The 20783-nt window shown below is 34.7% G+C and overlaps 3 protein-coding genes across 4 annotated transcripts; 1 reads left to right on the top strand and 2 right to left on the bottom strand.

The window, feature by feature from the left end:
* Positions 1–1293: 1293 nt before the first annotated feature.
* On the bottom strand, positions 1294–9269 carry LOC132191223 (phenylacetaldehyde reductase-like). Of its 2 annotated transcripts, XM_088512997.1 has the most exons (6): positions 9087–9263; positions 8275–8448; positions 7622–7809; positions 6976–7138; positions 5951–6137; positions 5223–5768 (listed from the first exon to the last, which is right to left on the bottom strand). In XM_088512997.1, the coding sequence occupies exons 1-6, from the start codon at positions 9202–9204 to the stop codon at positions 5624–5626; spliced, it is 975 nt and encodes a 324-aa protein (XP_088369123.1). In that variant the 5' UTR covers positions 9205–9263; the 3' UTR covers positions 5223–5623. The 2 variants fall into 2 exon arrangements, with proteins under 2 accessions (XP_088369124.1, XP_088369123.1); XM_088512998.1 differs by lacking the exons at positions 5223–5768; positions 5951–6137 and adding an exon at positions 1294–1498 and having other exon boundaries at positions 9087–9269.
* Positions 9270–9907: 638 nt separating this feature from the next.
* LOC148587242 (glyoxylase I 4-like) lies at positions 9908–10974 on the bottom strand. The gene is made up of 2 exons (XM_088513011.1): positions 10611–10974; positions 9908–10446 (listed from the first exon to the last, which is right to left on the bottom strand). Exons 1-2 carry the CDS (start codon positions 10953–10955, stop codon positions 10186–10188), a joined length of 606 nt encoding a protein of 201 aa, XP_088369137.1. The 5' UTR covers positions 10956–10974; the 3' UTR covers positions 9908–10185.
* Positions 10975–12426: 1452 nt separating this feature from the next.
* LOC132192088 (S-adenosyl-L-methionine-dependent methyltransferases superfamily protein) lies at positions 12427–19376 on the top strand. Its single transcript, XM_059571738.2, has 8 exons — positions 12427–12735; positions 14647–14760; positions 14870–14938; positions 15067–15086; positions 15173–15225; positions 15396–15426; positions 15511–15592; positions 18769–19376. The coding sequence occupies exons 1-8, from the start codon at positions 12552–12554 to the stop codon at positions 18969–18971; spliced, it is 756 nt and encodes a 251-aa protein (XP_059427721.2). The 5' UTR covers positions 12427–12551; the 3' UTR covers positions 18972–19376.
* Positions 19377–20783: the final 1407 nt, after the last annotated feature.

Here is a 20783-nt window from a genome sequence, read left to right on the forward strand (position 1 = left end):
TTGTTTCCTGCTCGAATTTCACAGATTTATTTTATTTTAGCTCGGTCGATTAGTTGTGAATTTTTAATAATAGTTTTTCAACAAATTTAACATGTTCGTTTGTCTGTGATCACCAAGAAATCTAAGCAGCCTCACATTGTCGTACATATGGCAGCTCAAACCAAGTAAAAAACAATGCAGCCGAACTCAGGGAACAAAGGAATCTGCAACCCTAAACCCTAAACCTGTTAGCCGGCCAAGTGGGCCCATTCTCAGTAAAGCCTTATAGGTTGGTGGGACTCAACTTGACCAAGAAGGATGGGTGCACAAGCATTAAAAAGGGAAATGCTACAATGCAATAATATTCCCACATTTAGCCCATCAAAAACTAATGTGGCAAGCACCTTCTAATATTTTATTATTAAAAATCTTTTAATTTTTAAATCAAAATTAAAACAATAAAAAACCAAAAAATACTTAAAAAATAAGTTACAAGGGGTGGCCAGCCACCCCAGTTCTTAGGGGTGGCCGCCATGGGTTTGGCCCTTCGGCCACCCCATATGGAAGGAATCAGGGAAAGAGTAAATTATTTTTGAGCCATCTAAGAAGGAGGGAAAGGGTTTGTAAGAAGAACCTGAGCCTCACGACAAGAAGGTTATCGATCGGTTTATATTTGGAAGCATACTTTATTAATCTAAACTTGATCTTGAATAGACTTACAACTATCGAACGATGAATGACTGTTAGAAAAGATGAATGTTTAAAAATACGAGTGTTGGTAAGAATATTAAAAAAAAAAAATGACAAATAATATTTTTTTTAAAAAAAAAAAAGTAGAGAAGATCGAGAACAATCACAAGTTTGTGAAGCACAACTTAATTTTTTTTTTTTTTTTTTGAAAAATAAGCACAACTTAATTGAATCAACATGATAGCATGAATATTTAAAAGAGAAAAAGGATTCATAAAGATTTTATTAGGGTAGTGAAGTACAGCAACTTCATTAATGCTCTTATTTATTCACAATCTGCATGAAACTTTATGAAAGATACATTTGAAAACAAAAATGTGGAAGTCACACATGCTTTATATCATCATTATACAAAGTTCAAAGCCAAAATATTACAACAATCCAATTAATAGGTCCTGGATTCAAATTGACAATCTTCGATGATCGAGTTCTAAGTACGAAAAATTCAAAACATTTGGTTTGACGTAACCAAACTATTCAGATTATAATTTGTTTGTTTGTATTGTACACATGAACATACACAGTAAATCTGACAATGCTAAACCAGTGTAGTGCCAATGAATATCCATATATATAGCTTACTTTTCAAGAAGATTGAGATCAGGGAAGAGTTCACGCAACATCTTCATAACCTCAGAACAGTGGATAACTCTTCCAACTAAACAATATCTTCCACTAGCTGATGGCTTCTCAAAGGCTAGTATATGTGCATTAGCAACATCTCTAACATCAACCAATCTGTAAGTTACATTTGGAAAACTTTCGGCCCCTACATAAGATAAACGGTTAACTGCTTGCATAAAAAAAGATTGTGCCTTTTAGAAGATGGAATTTGGCAGAACCATTTTTTGTGAGAAATTAAGACATTTCAAAGATTATGAAAGGAACTGCATTTCACCTATTTTCCTTTCAATTTAAAAGAAACTCTCTAAATAGGAAAACTATTCTAGAACTAAAATTCCTTCTTCTTTTTTTTTTTTTTTAAAAAAAATAAAAATAAAAAATAAAAAATAAACTTTAGAAAATAAACAAACCTTTTTATCTTGTATTAATAGTGCAGAGCAAAATTCACAAGCAACATTTGTCATGGCAAGAGTTTAATGATAATTATCAAAATGGCGGATGAGCATACAAGCAATTCTATGTGATGTGAAGAAAGCCACTACAAGTCATTCAAGATGAATATATATAAGAATTATCTAACATAGAATAAATCTAACCAGGATTCTATGGCATGAAGCTAACCATTTTAAAATAGAAGTTTGAATTTGTTTACGATGTGATTGACATATTGGAAGCATCACGGGCGGAAAATCAGGCTAGCACAAGTAAGTTACCAAAACTCATACCTGCCTGCTGTACCCTTTAGTTAAAATGACCAACTTTAAACTTCGGCTAAAGGTAGACAAAATCACTGCTCGATTCAAATCATGAAGAAAAAGAAAGAAAGATGAATTACGTTGGATAGAAAATGTTGAGACGAGGATAAGATTGGACGACCTCAACTTGTTTGGTAGATGAGGGTCGTGTTTTTGGTCATTCTGGATGATGTCTGAACTTTTGTGTTAGAGTATTATACCATGGAGTTGAATAAAAGACTATCACCTAGCTAACTAAGCTAGAGTAAAAGTCTATTTGTATCCAATATGATTTTCTTATAAATAGGTGCATGGTATATTGTAAATATCATAAATAAGAGCTTAATGTAGCCTTAGGGCTTGATCTCAGAAATAAGAGCTTAATGCAACCTTAGACTGAACCACGTATATCTCTGTGTCACTATCTTATTATTCTTATTTACGCATTATGAATTCTATCATCACTTACGCTCCTTTCCTAAAAGGGATTCGAGGAAACAAAATTATCATCACAACTCGCGACCAGCTTACCATTTGCAAATCAAGATGGGTAGCAAATGCTGTCTGATGATGCTTGTTTATCTATATTTAACCTACATTCCATCAGTGCAGCCGATCCAAACCTTGCAAATATTGGTGGGAGAATCTATCGTGAAAAGTGTAAAGGCTTGCCTTTGGTGGCAGTATCGTATAGAGGCATCTTACGCTCAAGTGAAGAACTGGATCATCGAAAGTGGGAAGAAGTATTGAATAGGAGGATATTGGATGCGTCGCAAGAGAGAGAGGAAATACTTTCAGATCTTAAGCGGAGCTACAATGATCTCGCTTCATATTTAAAGATGTGCTTTGTGCATAGTTCAATAATCCCCGAGGGTTATGAATTATGAATTTAAGGAGGAGTGGCTTGTTCGAATATGGATGGCAAAATGTTTAATTTAGCCAGTAGTTGGGCAGAGAGTACTTTCAAGAGTTGGTTAAAAAGTCATTTTTCCAAAAATCAAGCAATGAGATTTATGATGCATCACTTTATCAACTATTTGGCTCCATGGGTTGGAAGAGGCACATACTTTAGGATGGATGTGAGGAAAATCTAAAAAAGGCTCGGCATTTTTCTTACTAATTTATCTGAACTTATAGGACGTTTACGAACTTGCCCCCAAATCATGGGGTTGTCACTGCAATTGTAATTTTCCTCTTCCATTGTTGTTAAAATGTCAACGTGTACGGGTGCTCTCTTTGAGTGGATACCATATAAATGAGTTACTAGAATCAATAGATTTTAAGCATCTCCGATACCTTGACCTTTTTAATACTAGTATCAAGAGCCTGCCTCAATCGATAACCACTCTCTACAAGTGAAGAGGTCCATGATTTGCCCACCATAAAATCTTCTATTGAACTGTTAAGCAAACAATCTCAATTAGTAAACTCATTCTCTGGCAAAGTAGTAGATAGAAAAAACCAACTATTTTGGAGCCTGTTCTGATTTTGGTAAACTCATTCGTTTTTTATTTAATGTCACATGAAAATGGATCGAGGAAGTTGTTTCTTCAATTTTGATATGGGTAATAGGTTGTCGAATAAGATGATCTATGGGTTGAAGATTTTATGAAACAAGTTTGAGTTGAAGATTTTGTTTAAGATTTAGTTTGCTACTAAGGATTTGTTGTTCTTTTTATTCAGATAGTGAACCAAAAGAAGGGCATCTTCTTGTATATATAGCCAATTAGGCAATAATCAATTACAGAGAAAGAATACGAAAAAACCTCTAAACAAATAATTACATGATATTAAGACAATGATTACAAGAGCTCAAGAGACGATAGTTACAAGAGCTCAAAAGACAAGAGTTATAAGAACTCAAATGATAAGAGTTACCATAATGTCGAACGAGATGATCTATGGGTTGAAGATTTTTGTTAAAATGAAACAAGTTTGAGTTGAAGATTTTGTTTAAGATTTAGTTTGCTACTAAGGATTTGTTTTTTTTTTTTTTTTTTTTTTTTTTATTTAGATAGTGAACCAAAAATAGGGCAGCTTCTTGTATATATAGTCAATTAGGCAGTAAACAATTACAGAGAAAGAATACCAAAAAAACCTCTAAACAAGTAATTACATGATATTAAATATATAGCCAATTAGGCAATAAACAATTACAGAGAAAGAATACCAAAAAGACCTCTATACAAGTAATTACATGATATTAAGACAATAGTTATAATAGCTTAAGAGACGATAGTCATAAAAGCTCAAAAAACAAGAATTATAAGAACTTAAGTGATAAGAGTTATAATTATGGTACTGTTGATTTAATATGGTATCAGAGATATAGGCTAACGCCAATTTTAGATCCTGTGAAATTTTTTTCTCTTTCCATACATTCTTTAACAATCTCTCTCCCCACATGCCACGTCTAATTTTTTTTTTTAAAAAAAACAAATCCACATTTGGCATCTTTCAACTTGCTCTTTTGTTCATCTACCGGGGTATCATGATACCCTGAGCAGCACGGAGAGAGCTTCCAGTGCAAGAAAAAAAAATCACCAAATCTGCAAGAAGAGAGCTCAACCCATAGCAAATCCACCGGTTTCCAAGTCATCTCTTCAATTAGATGCGCCTTCTCGGATCACCCTCAACACTTTGTCGTCCTCCAAAGCTCCGGCGAACACCCCATCATGGATCTATGTGCCACCAACTGAAGCCCATAGACTAGCCGTTTCACAAGATGCAATAACCGGAATTTTTTTTTTTCTTTTTGTTTAGCCATTTTGATGTTGCAGCTTTTGATTTCAAAGAAAAAAGAAAAAAAACTCAAAGAAGCATATGTTTAGTCCATGTGACATATTTAAGTTTAGTGTTTCTATACCATATTTAAGCATATTTAACTCAAAGAAGCATATGTTTAGTCCATGTGACATATTTAAGCATGTGTTTTGTAATATACCAAGTCAAATCACCATACCACTTCCTCTTTAAGTTTAGTGTTTCTATAGTTCCTGTACACAACTTTTATTGTCTGTATTTTTTAAATTCCTTGGACAACTTTTATTGTTTGTATTTTTTAAATTCCTTGGACAACTTTTATTGTTTGTATTTTTTAAATTCCTTGGAGTTTGTACACACCTCTTATATAAATAGAACAAAGGATCAAGTCCACAGTGTGGCATTACCAAAAAATATTACAGTGTTATTGTCACTTTATCCTTCTTGGTGCTGATTTCCTATATTGTGGGCTATCCCATATGGAGAGAATCAGAAAAAGCAGATATTTTGAAGCATACTTTATTAGTCTAAACTTGATCTTGAATAGACTTACAAAATGAAATAACTGAAATAAATAGCAAATCCTATCATGAAAAAGATGATAAAGATAACAATAATCCCTTCCTAGTTCATCTTCTGGTGATAAGGCTAATCAAGGAAGTCTCCTACTGTTGGGCAGTAACATTAACAAGGACATTGAATATATCCCTTTGTAATTGTAAGAGCATCACCATCAGCTACTATTTGCCTGACTTGATGTTAAATATGATTAATCAGGCACACAACAAGTTCTTCTCCTTCAAGCTTTCAACAGTGTCCTTTAAACTCACCTCCACAGGGGTAAAGTTAAGGCCTAAACTTTCAGCTCTCTCCTTTGACACCTTGTAGGTTGACACAAAAGGCTTGTCATCAGCACATCTGCAATGTATAAAACATGAGTCAATTGTGTTGGATTTTAAAAAATAATCAAAAAATAATGTGAATTTTGCTGAGATACAAAAATAATTCAAAAATTCAAAACATAACCAAGATATTCAGAAATTATAATTCAAATTAACAATGCTAAACCAGTGCCAATGAATATCATATATATAGCTTACTTTTCAGGAAGATTGAGAACAGGGAAGAGTTCACGCAACATCTTCATAACCTCGGAACAGTGGATAACTCTTCCAACTAAATAATATCTTCCATTAGCTGATGGCTTCTCAAAGGCTAGTATATGTGCATTAGCAACATCTCTAACATCGACCAATCTGTAAGTCACATTTGGAAAACTTTTGGCCCCTGCATACGATAAACGGTCAACTGCTTGCATAAAAAAAGATTGTGCCTTTTAGAAGAGGGAATTAGGCAGAACCATTTTCTGGGAGAAAAAAATTCCACTTTTTTTTTTTTTTTTTTTTTTTCAAGTCATGGCAAGAGTTTCATGATAATTATCAAAAAGGCAGAAGGACGTACAAGCAATTCCATGCGATGTGAAGAAAGCCACTACAAGTCATTCAAGATGAACATATATAAGAATTATCTAACATAGAATAAATCAAACCAGGATACTATGGCATGAAGCTAACCATTTTACAATTTGAATTTGTTTTTACATGTAATTGATCTGTAATAAAAGCTGGCTCGCATATTTTCTGGTTATGTTGTTGGTGAGTGTAAGTTGGGTTTTGCCACCTCTAACTTGGTAGTTCCATCTGAAGCACCATAAGAATTGGTGAGTGATCTTATTTCCATATAATCTACCATAGAGTTTTAAATAGTGCATAAATAAAAATTAAATGAACTCCATACTCTTCAATGAACTCCATGCTATTCAATGAACTCCATAAATTAAAAATTAAATGAACTGCATACTATTCAATGAACTATTGAGGGAAAAAAAAGAAAAAAAAAAGGGTACATAAATAAAAATTAAATCTTTACCCTCATAATTCCTAGAATAATTGAATAAATAACTCCATACTCTCCACCCCTTAGTTGCATGGGGAGGATATGCCATTTGGTTCAACCGTTCAAGGACCATGGCAAGTTCTTCAATAGTGTTATTTTATAAAAAATCACAAGTATTCGTTAGTATTCAAATAGAAAGGTAAACAATATGTCACTAGCTAAAGAGTACCATTTACAAGCTTCAAAACTGGCTCCACACTTGAATTAAGAGTTGGCTGTAAGAGAGGACCAATCACCAACCCCGGGTTTATTGCTACCATGTCAATACCATTCTCTTTTGCAAATTTCCACGCGGCCTCCTCTGCTAAGGTTTTTGAAAGCCTATACCAACCCTGATGAAAATAAATATTTTTAGAAGACAATGAAAAAACTTTCTGCCTGCATTTAAATTAATTAAACCCTTTATAATACTGTTGATAGAGAGTATATGTCACATGATCGAACCAAATATGAACAATAAGCACCATATTTGCTACCAACATATATGAAGCATACTGTTAATAACCTCTTTCAATTCATCCGCCCACTCCCTCCCAGGAAAAAAAAATGCTCTTTGTCGATTCATCCGCCCGCACCACATTTACTTTTATCTTTTTTACCTTGATCAATTTCTATTTAATATTGGATATGAGAATGAAAGAACACAATAACATATTATCTGAACAGGACAAAACTGACCCCAGACTTACCGTCACATATGCACTATCACGGCGTGAACGATAATCCATTACAACAGTTAAATCTTCTTATGTAGTATTCACTAAAGAACTTGAAAAAGAGATAGCAAGCAATAAGAAATTTGCACATATATGCACCTTTGACTTCTCACAAACAGCAGGATCTGAAAACCAAGTCTCATCAATTATTACATCAGGACCAAGAGGTTTTCCGTTGAATCCAACAGCTGCCATCGAGGATGTTATGACCACTCTTTTAATGGTTGGAACTTTAGCACATGATCTTAGAACATTAAGTGTTCCCTTCAATGCTGGGTCAATTAACTCTGCCTGCAAAGAATTACAAATAAATTCATTATGAATTGGGTGTGTTGACATATGCACAAGTGAATTGACATGTAACTCTTGCATAGTATCTAGACAGACTATTTCATTTGGGTTCCTTTTTAATTTTGAATCAGTTCAACCATCTACTAACAAAGACTTGCATGCAAACTTTCAAGCAAATGTGAAGGTAGTACCAATGAGATACAAGATGCACCCAATGAACATCAATGAGCGTTTTGAAACATGCAAAATGCAAAGAGGGTAACCTCATCTTTATCTACCTATGAAAGAATAAACTTACACAAGAAAAAGCATCAAAATTTGAAATTTATAGCATGTGGACATGAAAGTTCCATTTACTTTTGGTAAACCACAAAGCATTATACAAAATTGGTCATTCTTTCAAACAACATATGGGCATACTCTATGACATTCGCATTGATTCACTTTAAATGAAACAGAACGTGCCTGTGGATCAGTGACATTGTGATAAAAAGGTGATGCCGTATGAAAAACGCCCTCACATCCATGGACCACAGAATCAAAAGCTCCTTCTTCCAGTAAGTCTGCTTTGAACAATTGAAGTCTTTCCTTAGCTCCATCCAGCCCAAGTAAGTGTTCCACCTTCTTTGGATCATCTGTGGCACACATTTTAAGCAGAACCCATTAACTGTTTGTGTTGTATCTTTTCAATAATTATACCTTTACCCATCTTAACATCGCCAATATACTCTATCTTGTCCCTCTCAAACATCAAAATAATAAATTCTGCAGAAGTATGAAATGTAGTCTCCCTTTAGTGATTGCTAGAAAGTTATCAAAGTAAATGCCCTTAATTTGATCCTTGCCTCCGTAATTCACGTCCCATTCCCATTTCAATTAAATATTCCATATGCCGGCAAAAGAACCTTAATTTGATCATTGTCTCATTTTCCATTCCACTTAAGCTTTTAGTATAATTGATAATTCACAAATATATATTTCAAACATGATGATCACAACCCATTAAAGAGAGAGAGAGAGAGAGAAATACAAATCAACCCCCGGCCCCCCACCCCGCCCCAAACCAATAAAAAGAAAGCATTTTTGTCTCGTATATGAAGCTTGCTAAAGATTGAACAGCTTAAACAAAAATTATAGCCAGAGTCATCATATGAGTGAGAAAACGAAATTGGGTTAGCGATGAATTAAAGAGAAACATCGGTTAAAAACAAAACCCAAGTGTAATTTGCTGAGAAAATCCTAGAGTTGAGAAAAGACAACGTTGAGTACTGACTTGGATCACGAACTGAGGCTTTCACAGTGTAGCCGCGCTGGAGCAAGAGCTTCACCAACCATGACGCTATGTAACCTGACGCACCCGTTACACACACCACGCTCTCTGCTCCACTCATCTCTCTCTTTCTCTCTGAAAAATCTTTGTGGCCGTGAGTGGATTCCTGCTGACCATAAATGTTGACGTTTGGTTCTTTTCTAAGCTGTTTGATAATAAAATAAAAAATTGATTAATTTGGGATTAGGAATTGGGGTGTGACAAATCTATACGTATGTACAACCTTGCCTCTTTTTTTTTTTTTCATGCTTTTGTGTTGACCGTATGTTGTGCTTATGCTAGGATTTCCTTCTTGCTTTCAATTTGAATTTTGGATTTTTTTTTTTTTTTTGGTTATATATATAAGTAAATTCAGGATATATTCTCTGCATATTCTTCGTTAAATGTCTAACTTACCCCACACTTTCGTTCAATAAAAATTTCTAATGTCTGAATTCTGATATCTCTCAGAATTTGCTTTTCTAATGATGAAGCTTTGCTGCTTCAAGGTCCACCACCACCAATACCTCCTCTTGGCCCTCCAATTGCTCTCATGATCTTGTAATTTAGTGGGAATCTCATAGTATAGCAATGAGGCCTTCAAAATTTTGATAGAAATAGCCATTAACATGATTGTTGGAAAAAAACAAAAAACAGTAAAATCTAGTTGTGACAGGACTTGTGATGTTCTCTCAACATCAATACACATGCATTTTGTGCTCTCATTTTTGCCTTCTAAGCTGTGTATAAGACACTTTCTTCTTTACTTAGATGAGTAAATTGAGTTGATATTTAATATAGACATGGTTATTATGTTCATCATGTAACAACATATACCCCATTAAAACAGGGCCAAGAAATAGATAATGGTCCAAATTAGATTTCGTTCTCAATCTAAATTGAAATGATTTGACATCTCTTTTTTTGGAGTATTAAAAAAACCTCCAATTTTTTGTGCTAGTTTTGGAATTGGAACACAATTTGGAAAGGGTTACTCTTACTAGCTCATAGTCACTACAACAATTTGACAAACATTGTCATTAATTGGGAGCTAGCTAATTACTTAATCTTGGTTTTTCTCCCCATTTTCCAATGTTTCAACAGGAGGATTGTGTCTATCAAAAGGAAGCTTTATTTTGCCGAGAGAACCTGCTGGAACAAGCTTCAAATTCTCACAATTGCAGATCTCGATCATGAACCCATCTGGATCGTTGAAGAAGAGTTGGTCAATCCTTGTCCCATTTTCTTCATCCTCCACCGCCCTCTTCATGTATTTTATGTTTAGCTCCTTCAGTTTTTCCTCCATTTCCTCCATGTTTTCACACTAAATATCAATCATGCATGCATGTTTGGTCACCAAAACAATTAAAGAAGAAACTATATATACCCTCTAGTAATGTTGTCATGTCTTTGAGGCTCAAGATTTGGACAAAAATAGAATGTGGTCAACTTAAAAAGAGAAGGAAATTAACTGAAAAAAAATTAAACCTGAAATGAGATATGGTTGTCCATGGGATCCAAGTGATGATCAGTTTGAGGTTGCCTGTCCTCACCATCCATGGACTGCAGCAAGTGAATCCCGACTCCATAGTTGAACAGCCACGCACCATCAAAGTCAAATGCTTGTGGCCGCTCAATCAAAACGAATCCCAGAACTTTGGTGTAGAAATCTATGGACTCTTTCACGTTTCTGCAGAGTCTTGATACGTGATTCAAGGCCATTAGAGGAAGTGGGTGGCTCTCCTCCTTCCCTTTACCTTCTTCTTTCTCTCTGGTAATTGTTTTCTCATTGCTTCTCACTACTTCTCCATTAGCCTCATCTTTCTTTTCCATTTTTTGTTGCAATATTCTTACTGTTCTTTTCTTTTGAGGTTAAAAGAGAGTACTCTGCTTTGTTAAAATACTAGTAATGGTGACAAGGTGAGGCAGGGGGGGCACGTGGTGGGAAGACTGCATGGATGTTTGTACGTGTGAGAATCCAGTTGAGACATCTGTACTTTGCCTGGTGACTAGGTTGTTTTGTGGTGAAGGTTGTCAGTGTAGGGGTGAGAATACAAAACAGAAAAGATGGGAGAATTACAAGGCACATGACCAAAAGAATTGTGAGAGGAAAGGAAGGAACATCCAGTTTGCTTGAATTATATACTACTTGGTTAATTACTAGTAACCAGATCACATTCAATATTGCTTGATGAGTTATTTATTTATTTATTTATTTTTTATTTTATTTTTATAATAATAAAAAGTGATTAATCTGATAAAAAAAGAAAGAAAAAGATATTAATTTTTGTGAGAAAAAAAATAAAAAATAAAAAAGTTTTGAAAAAATGTTAATTTTTTTAGAAGGAGAGGGGGGTTTGTCAAGCGGTGCTGCAATCATTTTGATACTTTAAGTATTAATTAAAACATATGAAAGCATTTTTTTTTAAAAAAAAATGGAGTATTTAACATGTAATAAATGCAACTGTAGGAATATAATATTAAAACATTTTTAAGACTTACCCTCTTTAAAATTGCATTAAGAAATTGAAAAGTGTTTTTAATACTTATAAAGATGTACCAAGTAAAAATGGATTCATTTCATAAAAAACACAACCAAGAGGATCTTGTTGCATCATGAAGACACTACAAGAGCTTATCATTACTAATTGCTTTGTAAAAGATTTGTTTTGGTTATGTTTTTGCTAAAGAGACATAATAAAATTTGACTGCTGGCCTTGGTCTACAATTTTGTCCCATCTTTTTACGTAACCGACTCCATATGAAGAGAATCAATTTCTCTAAACGAAAAAGATCATTTCTATTTCAAAGTCCAAAGGCTATTTCCTTTGAAATTGAGAGTATTCAATTAGTGTATTTTAGACGGGTAAAATTGTCTAAAAATTAAAATAATAATTTTATCCCTATAAAATACACTAATTAAATAGTCGAGGAATGTTAGGCTTATAAACACATTTTACAAAAAAAAATGTTTACAAAATGATGTGGCAGAACATGATTGGATATAAGATAAACTCAAATTTTGAGAAACCCAATCATATTGTGCCACATCAGTTTGTAAATATTTTTTTGTAAAATATGTTTGTAAGCCTAATATTTTCCTAAATACTCTTTATTCGAAATGAAATGGATTCCTCCCTAAACATGCTTTGGACAAAAAAATCAATATTAGCACTAATCATTCAATAATAGAGAAATTGAATTCTAACAAACAGTTATTCCACGTGGACAAAAGCTCCATCCAACAGTAGTTACAAAAGCTACCCACTTCTCCAAAGCAAGACCAGAATCTTCCAAAGCTAAACCCCACACTGCACACCCACCGCAGAGCAGTCCAACCCAAACCAACCGCACAGTAGAAAGACACGCACCAAAACCCACACAGCACTAGCTTTCCAAAGCCAAAGCAAAAGCCAAAAAGCAACGACTATGTACAGAGACACGTCGAGCTGCAACACGTACAACTATGGCGACGCTCAGTACTGGAACGCCCGGTACATCCAGGAGGGAGGCTCTTTCGACTGGTACCAGCGCTACACTGCTCTGCGCCCTTTCGTTCGCAAGTACATCCCCACATCCTCTCGGGTCCTCATGGTCGGCTGTGGCAATGCCGGTAACTTTCCCTTCTTGTATTTAGCTGTTTGGGTGCTGGGAATTTGTGAGAAAGGATAAATAAATGAAAAGAAGCAAATTTTGGGTTTTTGGGTTGTTCATTATTTGGGTCACCGAATTTTCTGCTCTATTTGCTTGTTGGGGAATGTGTGAAGAGAGGGAATTGGGGGTTTTCTTTCGGTTTTGTAGTATTTAGGTAGCAATTTTTCTCTGCTTGGTTGCTGGGAAATTGTGAGAGACGATAAGAAATGAAAATAAAAAATTTTGGGTTGTTAGAGTCTCTCATTTTTCAGCTCTGTTACTTGCTGGGCATAATGTGAGAAGAGAAATGAAATTGGGGTTTGGAATTGTTGGGTAACGAACTTTTCTCTGTTTGTTCCCTGGAAATTGTCAGAAAAGAAACGAATTTTGGGTTACTGGGATTTGGGTTGTTTCATTATTTGAGTTACTCTTTCTTTTTCTTTTTCTTTTTGTCCTGCTCTGTTTGCTTGCTGGGAATGTGAGAGGAGGAAGGAATGGGGCTTTTGAGCTTTTACGGTTCACTTTCTCTTTTCTATGTTTGGTTGATGGGAAAGCAAGTGGAGGAAGGAAAGAATTTTTTTTTTTTTTTTTGTAAGTCAGTGTATGTTTCTTAAGGTGTAGGAACAGATTGCTTTGTAAATGGACTTGAGAAAAAAAGAAAAAAGAAAATTTATACGCAGTTTGGCCAGATTTAAGCCTGTCCCTTTTTGGGGCATATATTCAAATTCTAATATATATATATATAAAATCTTCTGTTTGATTGGCGTGAAAAGTTCGGGAAGGTAAAGTAAGTGGATTTTAGCAAAGTCATTGCTTGTTCTGTAAATAGGACTTGGGAAAATAATGTTAATGCTGAACTTGGCATTATTTAACTATTTGGCTTGTTGACGTGTGAGTTTTCAGCTTTTGGGAAATCAAAACAACTTGGGGTTCAAAGTTTCTTTACTGGCAATCAAGAGGTGTGGGTCTCTGTTGGTTGGATTTTTTTTTTTTTGATAAATGTTTGTTAGATTATGCAGTGGGTATAGCAATCTATATTCAAATTGTTAAGTGGTAGAGTTAGTTGGATACTTTGATCTGAAGTTCCCAGGCACTTTGGGGTTGTGGGGCCAGAGCAGTGTGTTCTGAATGTTCTTATTTATTTGTAGGCTTACCTCTCTGGAGTTTTTAGTCTTTTGTAGGTGGGCTTTAAAGTGGAAAGAGTAATTAAATGATAACATAAATTCATTTCACTGATCTGTAATTATATTGAAATGAGCATAACAAGGATCAGAAAAGATCAATGAGTTTTGATGGCTTGAGGCAAAGACAGTTATTGACCAGCTACCCTTATAGCTTATGATGATCTTATAAAAAGGAAGGCTATAGTTCAAGACACGTAGTGAATCAGTAATATGACATATTGGTGGCTAGGGTTGCTGGATTGTTTGTGTGAATAAGTGAATGCAAGGGAGAAATTGAATTTCAGCAAAATAAAGTTTAATACCTGGGCATATTGGTAAATGAAATTAAAGTAAAGATTAGTTTAGTAAAATAAACGTACAGAATTAGGGTAGGTTCTGGAACTTCAGACCTTCATCCTTATGCGGTCTCAACCCCAACTAGCTTTGGTCACTTTTCCCATACTCATTGTCATTGACAAACCTGCCTTAACATGGTAAGGAGGGTCCTTCAAAATGTGGTTATTTTGATTTACTGCTATCCCTATTTGTCACTTTCAAGATTCTGTCTAGTTTTATGTAATTTCTTCGAGGAAAGTGTTGGTATGATGATAAAGGCTTCTAATATTAGTCATTTTCTTGCTAAGCAGCTCCTAAATTGTCTTCTTTTTTTTTGGCATATGTTCATTTTTTTCTAAAGTGCTGACAGTTAAATAATTTTTACTTTGTAGTTATGTCAGAGGACATGGTCAAGGATGGGTATGAAGACATAATGAACATTGACATTTCATCAGTGGCCATTGACATGATGAGAAGAAAATACGAATACATCCCTCAGCTGAAATGTATCCTATCGAATGATCAACTTCTTTAATTTCTAAGCAAAATCTTACATTACTTTTTCTGAACTAGCATACTAGTATGTGGGCAAGTTTCCTTTATGAATCTCAATAGACATGCAAATGGATGTTAGGGATATGAGTCTTTTCCCGGATGAATCATTTGACAGTGTCATTGATAAAGGTTTAGATCTGTCCCTTCATTAATTGCTTTCTCAATATTTGCAATATGCCGAACTAACTTTATGTTTTATGTCTTGACAATATTTTGTTGTCATCACTGTATTTGTACTCCGCTGGTCCTCGATCTAGGAACTCTTGACTCTTTGATGGTATGATGGGTATTGAAAAGTTTTCATTTTTTATCAAATTCACTGTAGTAGGCTCTAATTCTTTCATTTGTGATTGTGATTTTCAGTGTGGCACTGATGCTCCGATTAGTGCTGCTCGAATGCTAGGGGAAGTGAGTAGGTTGTAGGCTTCGTCATTTTTAAAGCCTATAATTTATTACTTACTATAATTTGTAGCTCTAGTTACTTACTTAAATTTGTTATAAAATTAAAATATAAATCTACAACATGTTTTTTTCACTTATTTATTTGTAAATCTCCTCACTAATCATGATTCATTTTTGCTTGTAGGCTTCTTAAACCTGGAGGGATCTATATTTTGGTAACTATACCCATAGATGAGGCTTTATTTACTTATTTCTTTTCATTCATAGTGCATGATCTTTTCCTAATTTGCCATTTATAGATAACCTATGGTGATCCTACGGCAAGGATGCCTCATTTGAGACGACCAATATACAATTGGAAAACCATGTTGTACATTATACGTAAGTTTTCTTTCTTCCCTTGAATTTGTTTGATGTCTTTGTTTCTCTTTGATCCTTTAGTTGTCTGGAGGCCAGTCATGCTTACATATCGTTGTTTCATTTTTATTTTTTCATTAAATAATTGTATTGAATTTTGGGATACACTATATGTCCTGACTCAGGGAAAGCGTTCCTCTACTCCAAAAGGATTAGTAAAAGTTATAATTGAAGTTCTCTGAAATCATGCCTAGTCTCATATAGTAAGGAATCAATATGGGACTTGACACCAATGTAACACCATCACAATCCATTTACCCAAAATGAGACTACCTTAATTTTCAAGAAGTCGCAATGTCCCTTACTAAATCCCTGACATCCTCGTTAGGACTCATGTCACACTGCATTGCCCAAGCATCATATGATGTTATTTGGTTGCTTTGATAGAATTTGTCATGGCCTAGGGAAACACTAGTCACATTTGCGTTGTTACTTCAAAAAAGTAGTACTCAAATGTTACAAATAGAACTCTTTAAAATCATTTATAAATCCCAATTTCACTTAGTAAGGAACTGATGTAGGACTTAGCATCTTTACAATCCATCCACCCAATGTGGGATTTAACTTTTTGGTGTGTTTCTTTTATAATTCCTGTCACATTATGTTTCTTGTTTCTGTCTGGTTCTAGATGTTAATATTTTGCTTTACTAGGATGTTGGATACTCCAAGAAGTTAAGTGGCTATTAGTTGTTCATACTTATGGTATTTCAACCTTTAAATACTTTGTCTTCTCAAATATTCAAGATTACATCATTGTAATAAACCAAATGCCCTATTTTGGATAAACACACATTAACTTTAGGATCCAAATTGTTAATTGTATGGTTCTCTTCGTGTCTCTTTTGCTTCCTATGATTTGGGCGTAGTATTCAATATGAGTGGAGTGCATTGTGTACTTTATCTTGACATTTTTTGTGTGGGGGGTTTATGTGTAGCAGTGGGGGATTGCACAAATTTTATCTGGTAAGTTAATTGAGGAACATGTAGAGATGCTATACTATGCTCACTGGTCTGAACTTCCAAGCTTTATACCAAAGGACAATAGAAAGTAGGAGCTCTCTAGGTACAAATTGACATGTAGCTTGTTGATATCTGTAACTAAAGCCATGTCATTCCTTGGAGTGACCCCATGTGGGCCACATGCTTGGGTCAGCTCTGCCCCAGTTGACTACCCTAACTTATAATTTTTAGCGCACTACAACAACTTTTCTTTCTAGGGTTTGGGCATGCTTTTATACCCTTTTCAAGATCATTCCTTTGACACAGCAACGTGATCGTGTTAACAACTTTTTTATGTAATATCATAATGGACTATGGCACAACGAGAAAAGGAAAAAGGAAATTACTGGAAATATTGTGAGACTATCCTCAGGCGGCTAGCAATACAAATGTTTTCAAGTGGTGAATGCTGGACGGTCTTATGTAGATATTAGGTGTTTTTGTGCATTAAATATCTATATCCTTTACTTTTTTCTTTGATAGGTATGATTTGCCCTATGACTTACCTCAACCCCACTCGCTGGTGTTATGCCTAGAAGAGTTGTTGACTTTTTTGCTTGTTGGAGAGGGTTGTGAGGTAGTCCTTAGTGTGTAGCTGTGTGGAAGTTGGTTCCGGCCTGCCTTTTGTGGTGTTTTTGGACGGAAATAAATTATAGATGTTTTGAAGATCGCGAGAGGACAATGACGGATCTGAAGTCTTCTTCAAAACTCCTTTTTTGGACAGCTGCATTAGATTTTTATATGGCTAGTTTTCATGATTTTCTTAACTTATTTCTCTTTCTAACCAGGTGTTTCTCTTGTATACTTTCTGTTTACGTGAGTTGCACCTTTGGCTTTTAATGATATTTCGTTTACTTGTAAAAATAATAATAATAATAAGAGGCAGCTACCAGTGTTTGATAAAGCTTTCTTAGATGAATTCAGAGGTTCACTTGGCAGCTATAATGTGTGGTGAGGCCTTTCTGGGTAAGTGGCTCTGGGCATTTGCTTTGGAGAGGATCTCTTTTTGTAGAACGGTAGTGGCTGTGCAGTTTGTTGTTGGCAAGGTGAGTGGTGTATTATTGTGGTATGAAGGTGTTATGGGGGTCAGTGTGTGTAAAAGATTGTGATTATGTGGGATCTTTGCTGGAGATATCTTTTTTATTTTCTGGGATGGTAGAGGGGTCCACTTTAGGGCTTTTGGCAGGATGTTCGATGGGGTAGGAGCATTTGCAGGGTGTCTTTAGAGATTTGATTGCTATTGTAGAGAACAGGATGCCACTGTCAAGTTATATCAGTTGGTATGGAGTGGTTCTCCATTGATGACCCAAGTTCCTAAATGCAGTTCATGGGTTTCCCGTCTGATTTTTTAGAAAGGATGAATTTTGGAGGGTTAGGTGAACTCCATAGGACGGTGCCATTTTATGGTAAGAAGTTTGTTATGAAATCTCTACAATAGGGCTTACATCTTCATGTTCACAGTATCAGTTGATACTTTATTTCAATTATAATATGTAATCTTCCTAAATGAGAGAAAATGACTCTTCTTTCTCTATGAAGACTCTTTCTGGAAATTGGTTGTCAGTTTCTGAGTAATCAATTATTTATAAGGTCAAGGATATGAAAGGCATTATGGCCGTAAGATTTCCAAGGTTTAGCTAAGGCTTAGCTTAGGAATCCACTGCTCATTCTATTTGGTTTGGTGTTGCTACAGCACATGACTTAGAAAGTCATGACAATAGAAGTGAGGAACGTCTTTAACAGAATATTTTTGCTTCTCATTCTGGGCAATGCACTGATAGCATCCCAGCAATGCATATTTATTTCTTTATTCTTTAGGTAATACATGCTGCTGCATCCCAGCATCATATAGTTGCCACCACATATCATATATACAACATTGAGCATAAGGAGTTTTTGGACTTAAATAATAGGTGCATATATAGCTATTGGAGTTTTAGCTCACTCTGTGTGTGTATCTGTGTTCATTGAATCCTTTTCAATTTGGAATCTCCTTTGGATCATCAAAATGGATTATGCGATATTCTTAACGAAGCCCATGCGGTCGTTAATTTTTTTACTAATTATTATTGGAAATTGCCATTACTAAAGAAAGGAACCTCAATTTGTGTTTTCTTGTCTTCTTCTCCATCCTTTCACAGCCAGACCAGGGTTCGAGAAGCCTGAAAATTGCAGTTCATCAACAAAGTCATGCTTGGAACCCGTTCCGACCACTGAGAGTGGCTTACTTCCACCAGGTTTTGTTTTGGAAGATCCAGATTCTCACTTTATATACGTGTGTAGAAAGATGGATGAGACAGAGTTAAGTAATATGTCGATCTACCCCTTCACAAATGATGTTTAATAGGATGTAATTTGTGTGCTCGTCTCCAAGCTTTGACATGCATCACAGCCGTTTATATGATTATTGTCGCCAACTGCACAACCAGGACTAGTCATTAGCATCCTTGGAATTGCTTGTAAAAGATACAAGATCCTTCTTTCCCCCCACCCCAAAAAAAAAAAAAACTTGAAATTGTAGGCTAGCTTTAGATATGAGGAAATAGCAATGAATAGGAAAAATGAAACCCATTGGGGAAACCATAGTGAGATCAGCATAACTTGCATGTCCTTTTACTGTACTTTCAGACACGAAGCTTGTTTTCTTGTATTCTTTCTGTACATTGGTTTCTTTCATGTTTTTGTGACAGAAATTATTTAGTGTTGGTGTGACATAAATTGTTATCTATGTTACAAGTTTTCCTTCAAATTGGGCTTCCTTTATTATAAGTGGAAAGAAATTCTTTCAACTTAGTCTATTAAACTAGAAGTGTTTAGAGCATGTGATTTTTACTTGCGTTTTAAAAATGGTCGTAAGAATCAAATGCTTTAAGGATAACTGTTAATTTAATAGATTGGGTTGAGGGATTTTTTATAATCTAGTTTTGAAGAAAATTTTGTTTGCGAATCTTATGAGCCACCTGCTATGTTCTTGTTTAGGTAATAGAATCAGATTTGGCTTGGGTACTATAAAAATAATAAATAGGAGATCTCTTGTAGTTTTTCAATGGTTTAGATTTAACTTCAAGTTTTTTTTATAAGAAAGAGTAAAATTAAATATGGACCATTAAGAAAATTACAGAAGATCATTTAGTTTTTCTTTTTATAGCTCCTTTGCCAAATCCAAAAGAATCAAACAAAAGCTGGAGAACTTTATTTATAACTGAGTTGGTAAACATATAACCCTTTTACAAGGAAAAGAAAAAGAAAGAAGAAAAAAGAAGAAGTGATTTACAAAGAAGACAAGCAAGGCAAATTTCTTCCCAAATGGTTAAAACTCACTCTCCGGCAATGAGGTCTTATCCCCCTCCCCAGTGTTTCCTTAAAGTAAACTTTGACATTGTTATGAGGCACCATCCCATCATCTCTCTAGCCATCAACAAAAGCTAGACTTTTTGATTATCTACTAGCAGCTCTGCCTTCTCCAAAGTCGGGCTGCCTCAAAAGTTTCTCGGAGTGCTAATCATCGAACACATCAAGTTGCAAACTGGGCTTCCCCTTTTATCTTCAATCGGAACCAAATGTGAGAAAGATGCCCTTGTAATCCCCCTTTCCCTTTGTTGCTTTTTAAAAAAATAAATAAATGAAAAGAGAAAGGTAAGTCGGTTGATGATCATCATGATCTAGGCACCATGATCATTAGAGAAAAGTAAAATATATCTACTAACACGTGTAATGAAATTCTTATGTTCCCTTTTAGTTTTGGATAATTTTTTTTTTTTATTTTTTTATTTTTTATTTTTTAAAAAAATTGAGTTGGAGAAAATTCATCTAATCTAGTCCTTTTTAGTAAAGAACATATAATTCTCATGTTCTTAGAGTATGTGATTTTCACATGCAAAAACAACTCCTTCCAACCCCCTCCACCAAAAAAAAAAAAAAAAAAAAAGGTTAAAGAAAAAAAAGAAATTAAACCTTTAAATTTTTTTAAAACAAATTAAGTCCTTTTTTTAAAAAAGAAAAAAATTGGCTAGTAAAAAAAGGTTAATGCAGTCCGACCCTAAATTTTTAATTTTGTCTCTGTTCACATGCATTTTTGACAACTCATATGAGAGGGCATTTGGATTTCATTATACACGAACACGTGTTTACTTATTCAGACTGCTTGAACACATGT

This window comes from Corylus avellana, chromosome 2 (genome assembly GCF_965113065.1).
Source record: "Corylus avellana chromosome 2, dhCorAvel1.hap1.2, whole genome shotgun sequence".
NCBI classification, from domain to species: Eukaryota; Viridiplantae; Streptophyta; class Magnoliopsida; order Fagales; family Betulaceae; genus Corylus; species Corylus avellana.

Excerpts from the sequence above, each read along its gene's own strand:
- LOC132191223 (XM_088512997.1), bottom strand. The coding sequence starts at position 9,204 with ATGAGTGGAGCAGAGAGCGTGGTGTGTGTAACGGGTGCGTCAGGTTAC. Across the intron at positions 8,449-9,086 it reads AGCCTCAGTTCGTGATCCAA|ATGATCCAAAGAAGGTGGAA; the intron begins GTCAGTACTCAA and ends TGTGTGCCACAG. Across the intron at positions 7,139-7,621 it reads CTGTTTGTGAGAAGTCAAAG|GGTTGGTATAGGCTTTCAAA; the intron begins GTGCATATATGT and ends TATTTTCATCAG.
- LOC148587242 (XM_088513011.1), bottom strand. The coding sequence starts at position 10,955 with ATGGAAAAGAAAGATGAGGCTAATGGAGAAGTAGTGAGAAGCAATGAG. Across the intron at positions 10,447-10,610 it reads ACAACCATATCTCATTTCAG|TGTGAAAACATGGAGGAAAT; the intron begins GTTTAATTTTTT and ends ATTGATATTTAG.
- LOC132192088 (XM_059571738.2), top strand. The coding sequence starts at position 12,552 with ATGTACAGAGACACGTCGAGCTGCAACACGTACAACTATGGCGACGCT. Across the intron at positions 14,761-14,869 it reads ATACATCCCTCAGCTGAAAT|ACATGCAAATGGATGTTAGG; the intron begins GTATCCTATCGA and ends GAATCTCAATAG. Across the intron at positions 15,087-15,172 it reads GAACTCTTGACTCTTTGATG|TGTGGCACTGATGCTCCGAT; the intron begins GTATGATGGGTA and ends TGTGATTTTCAG.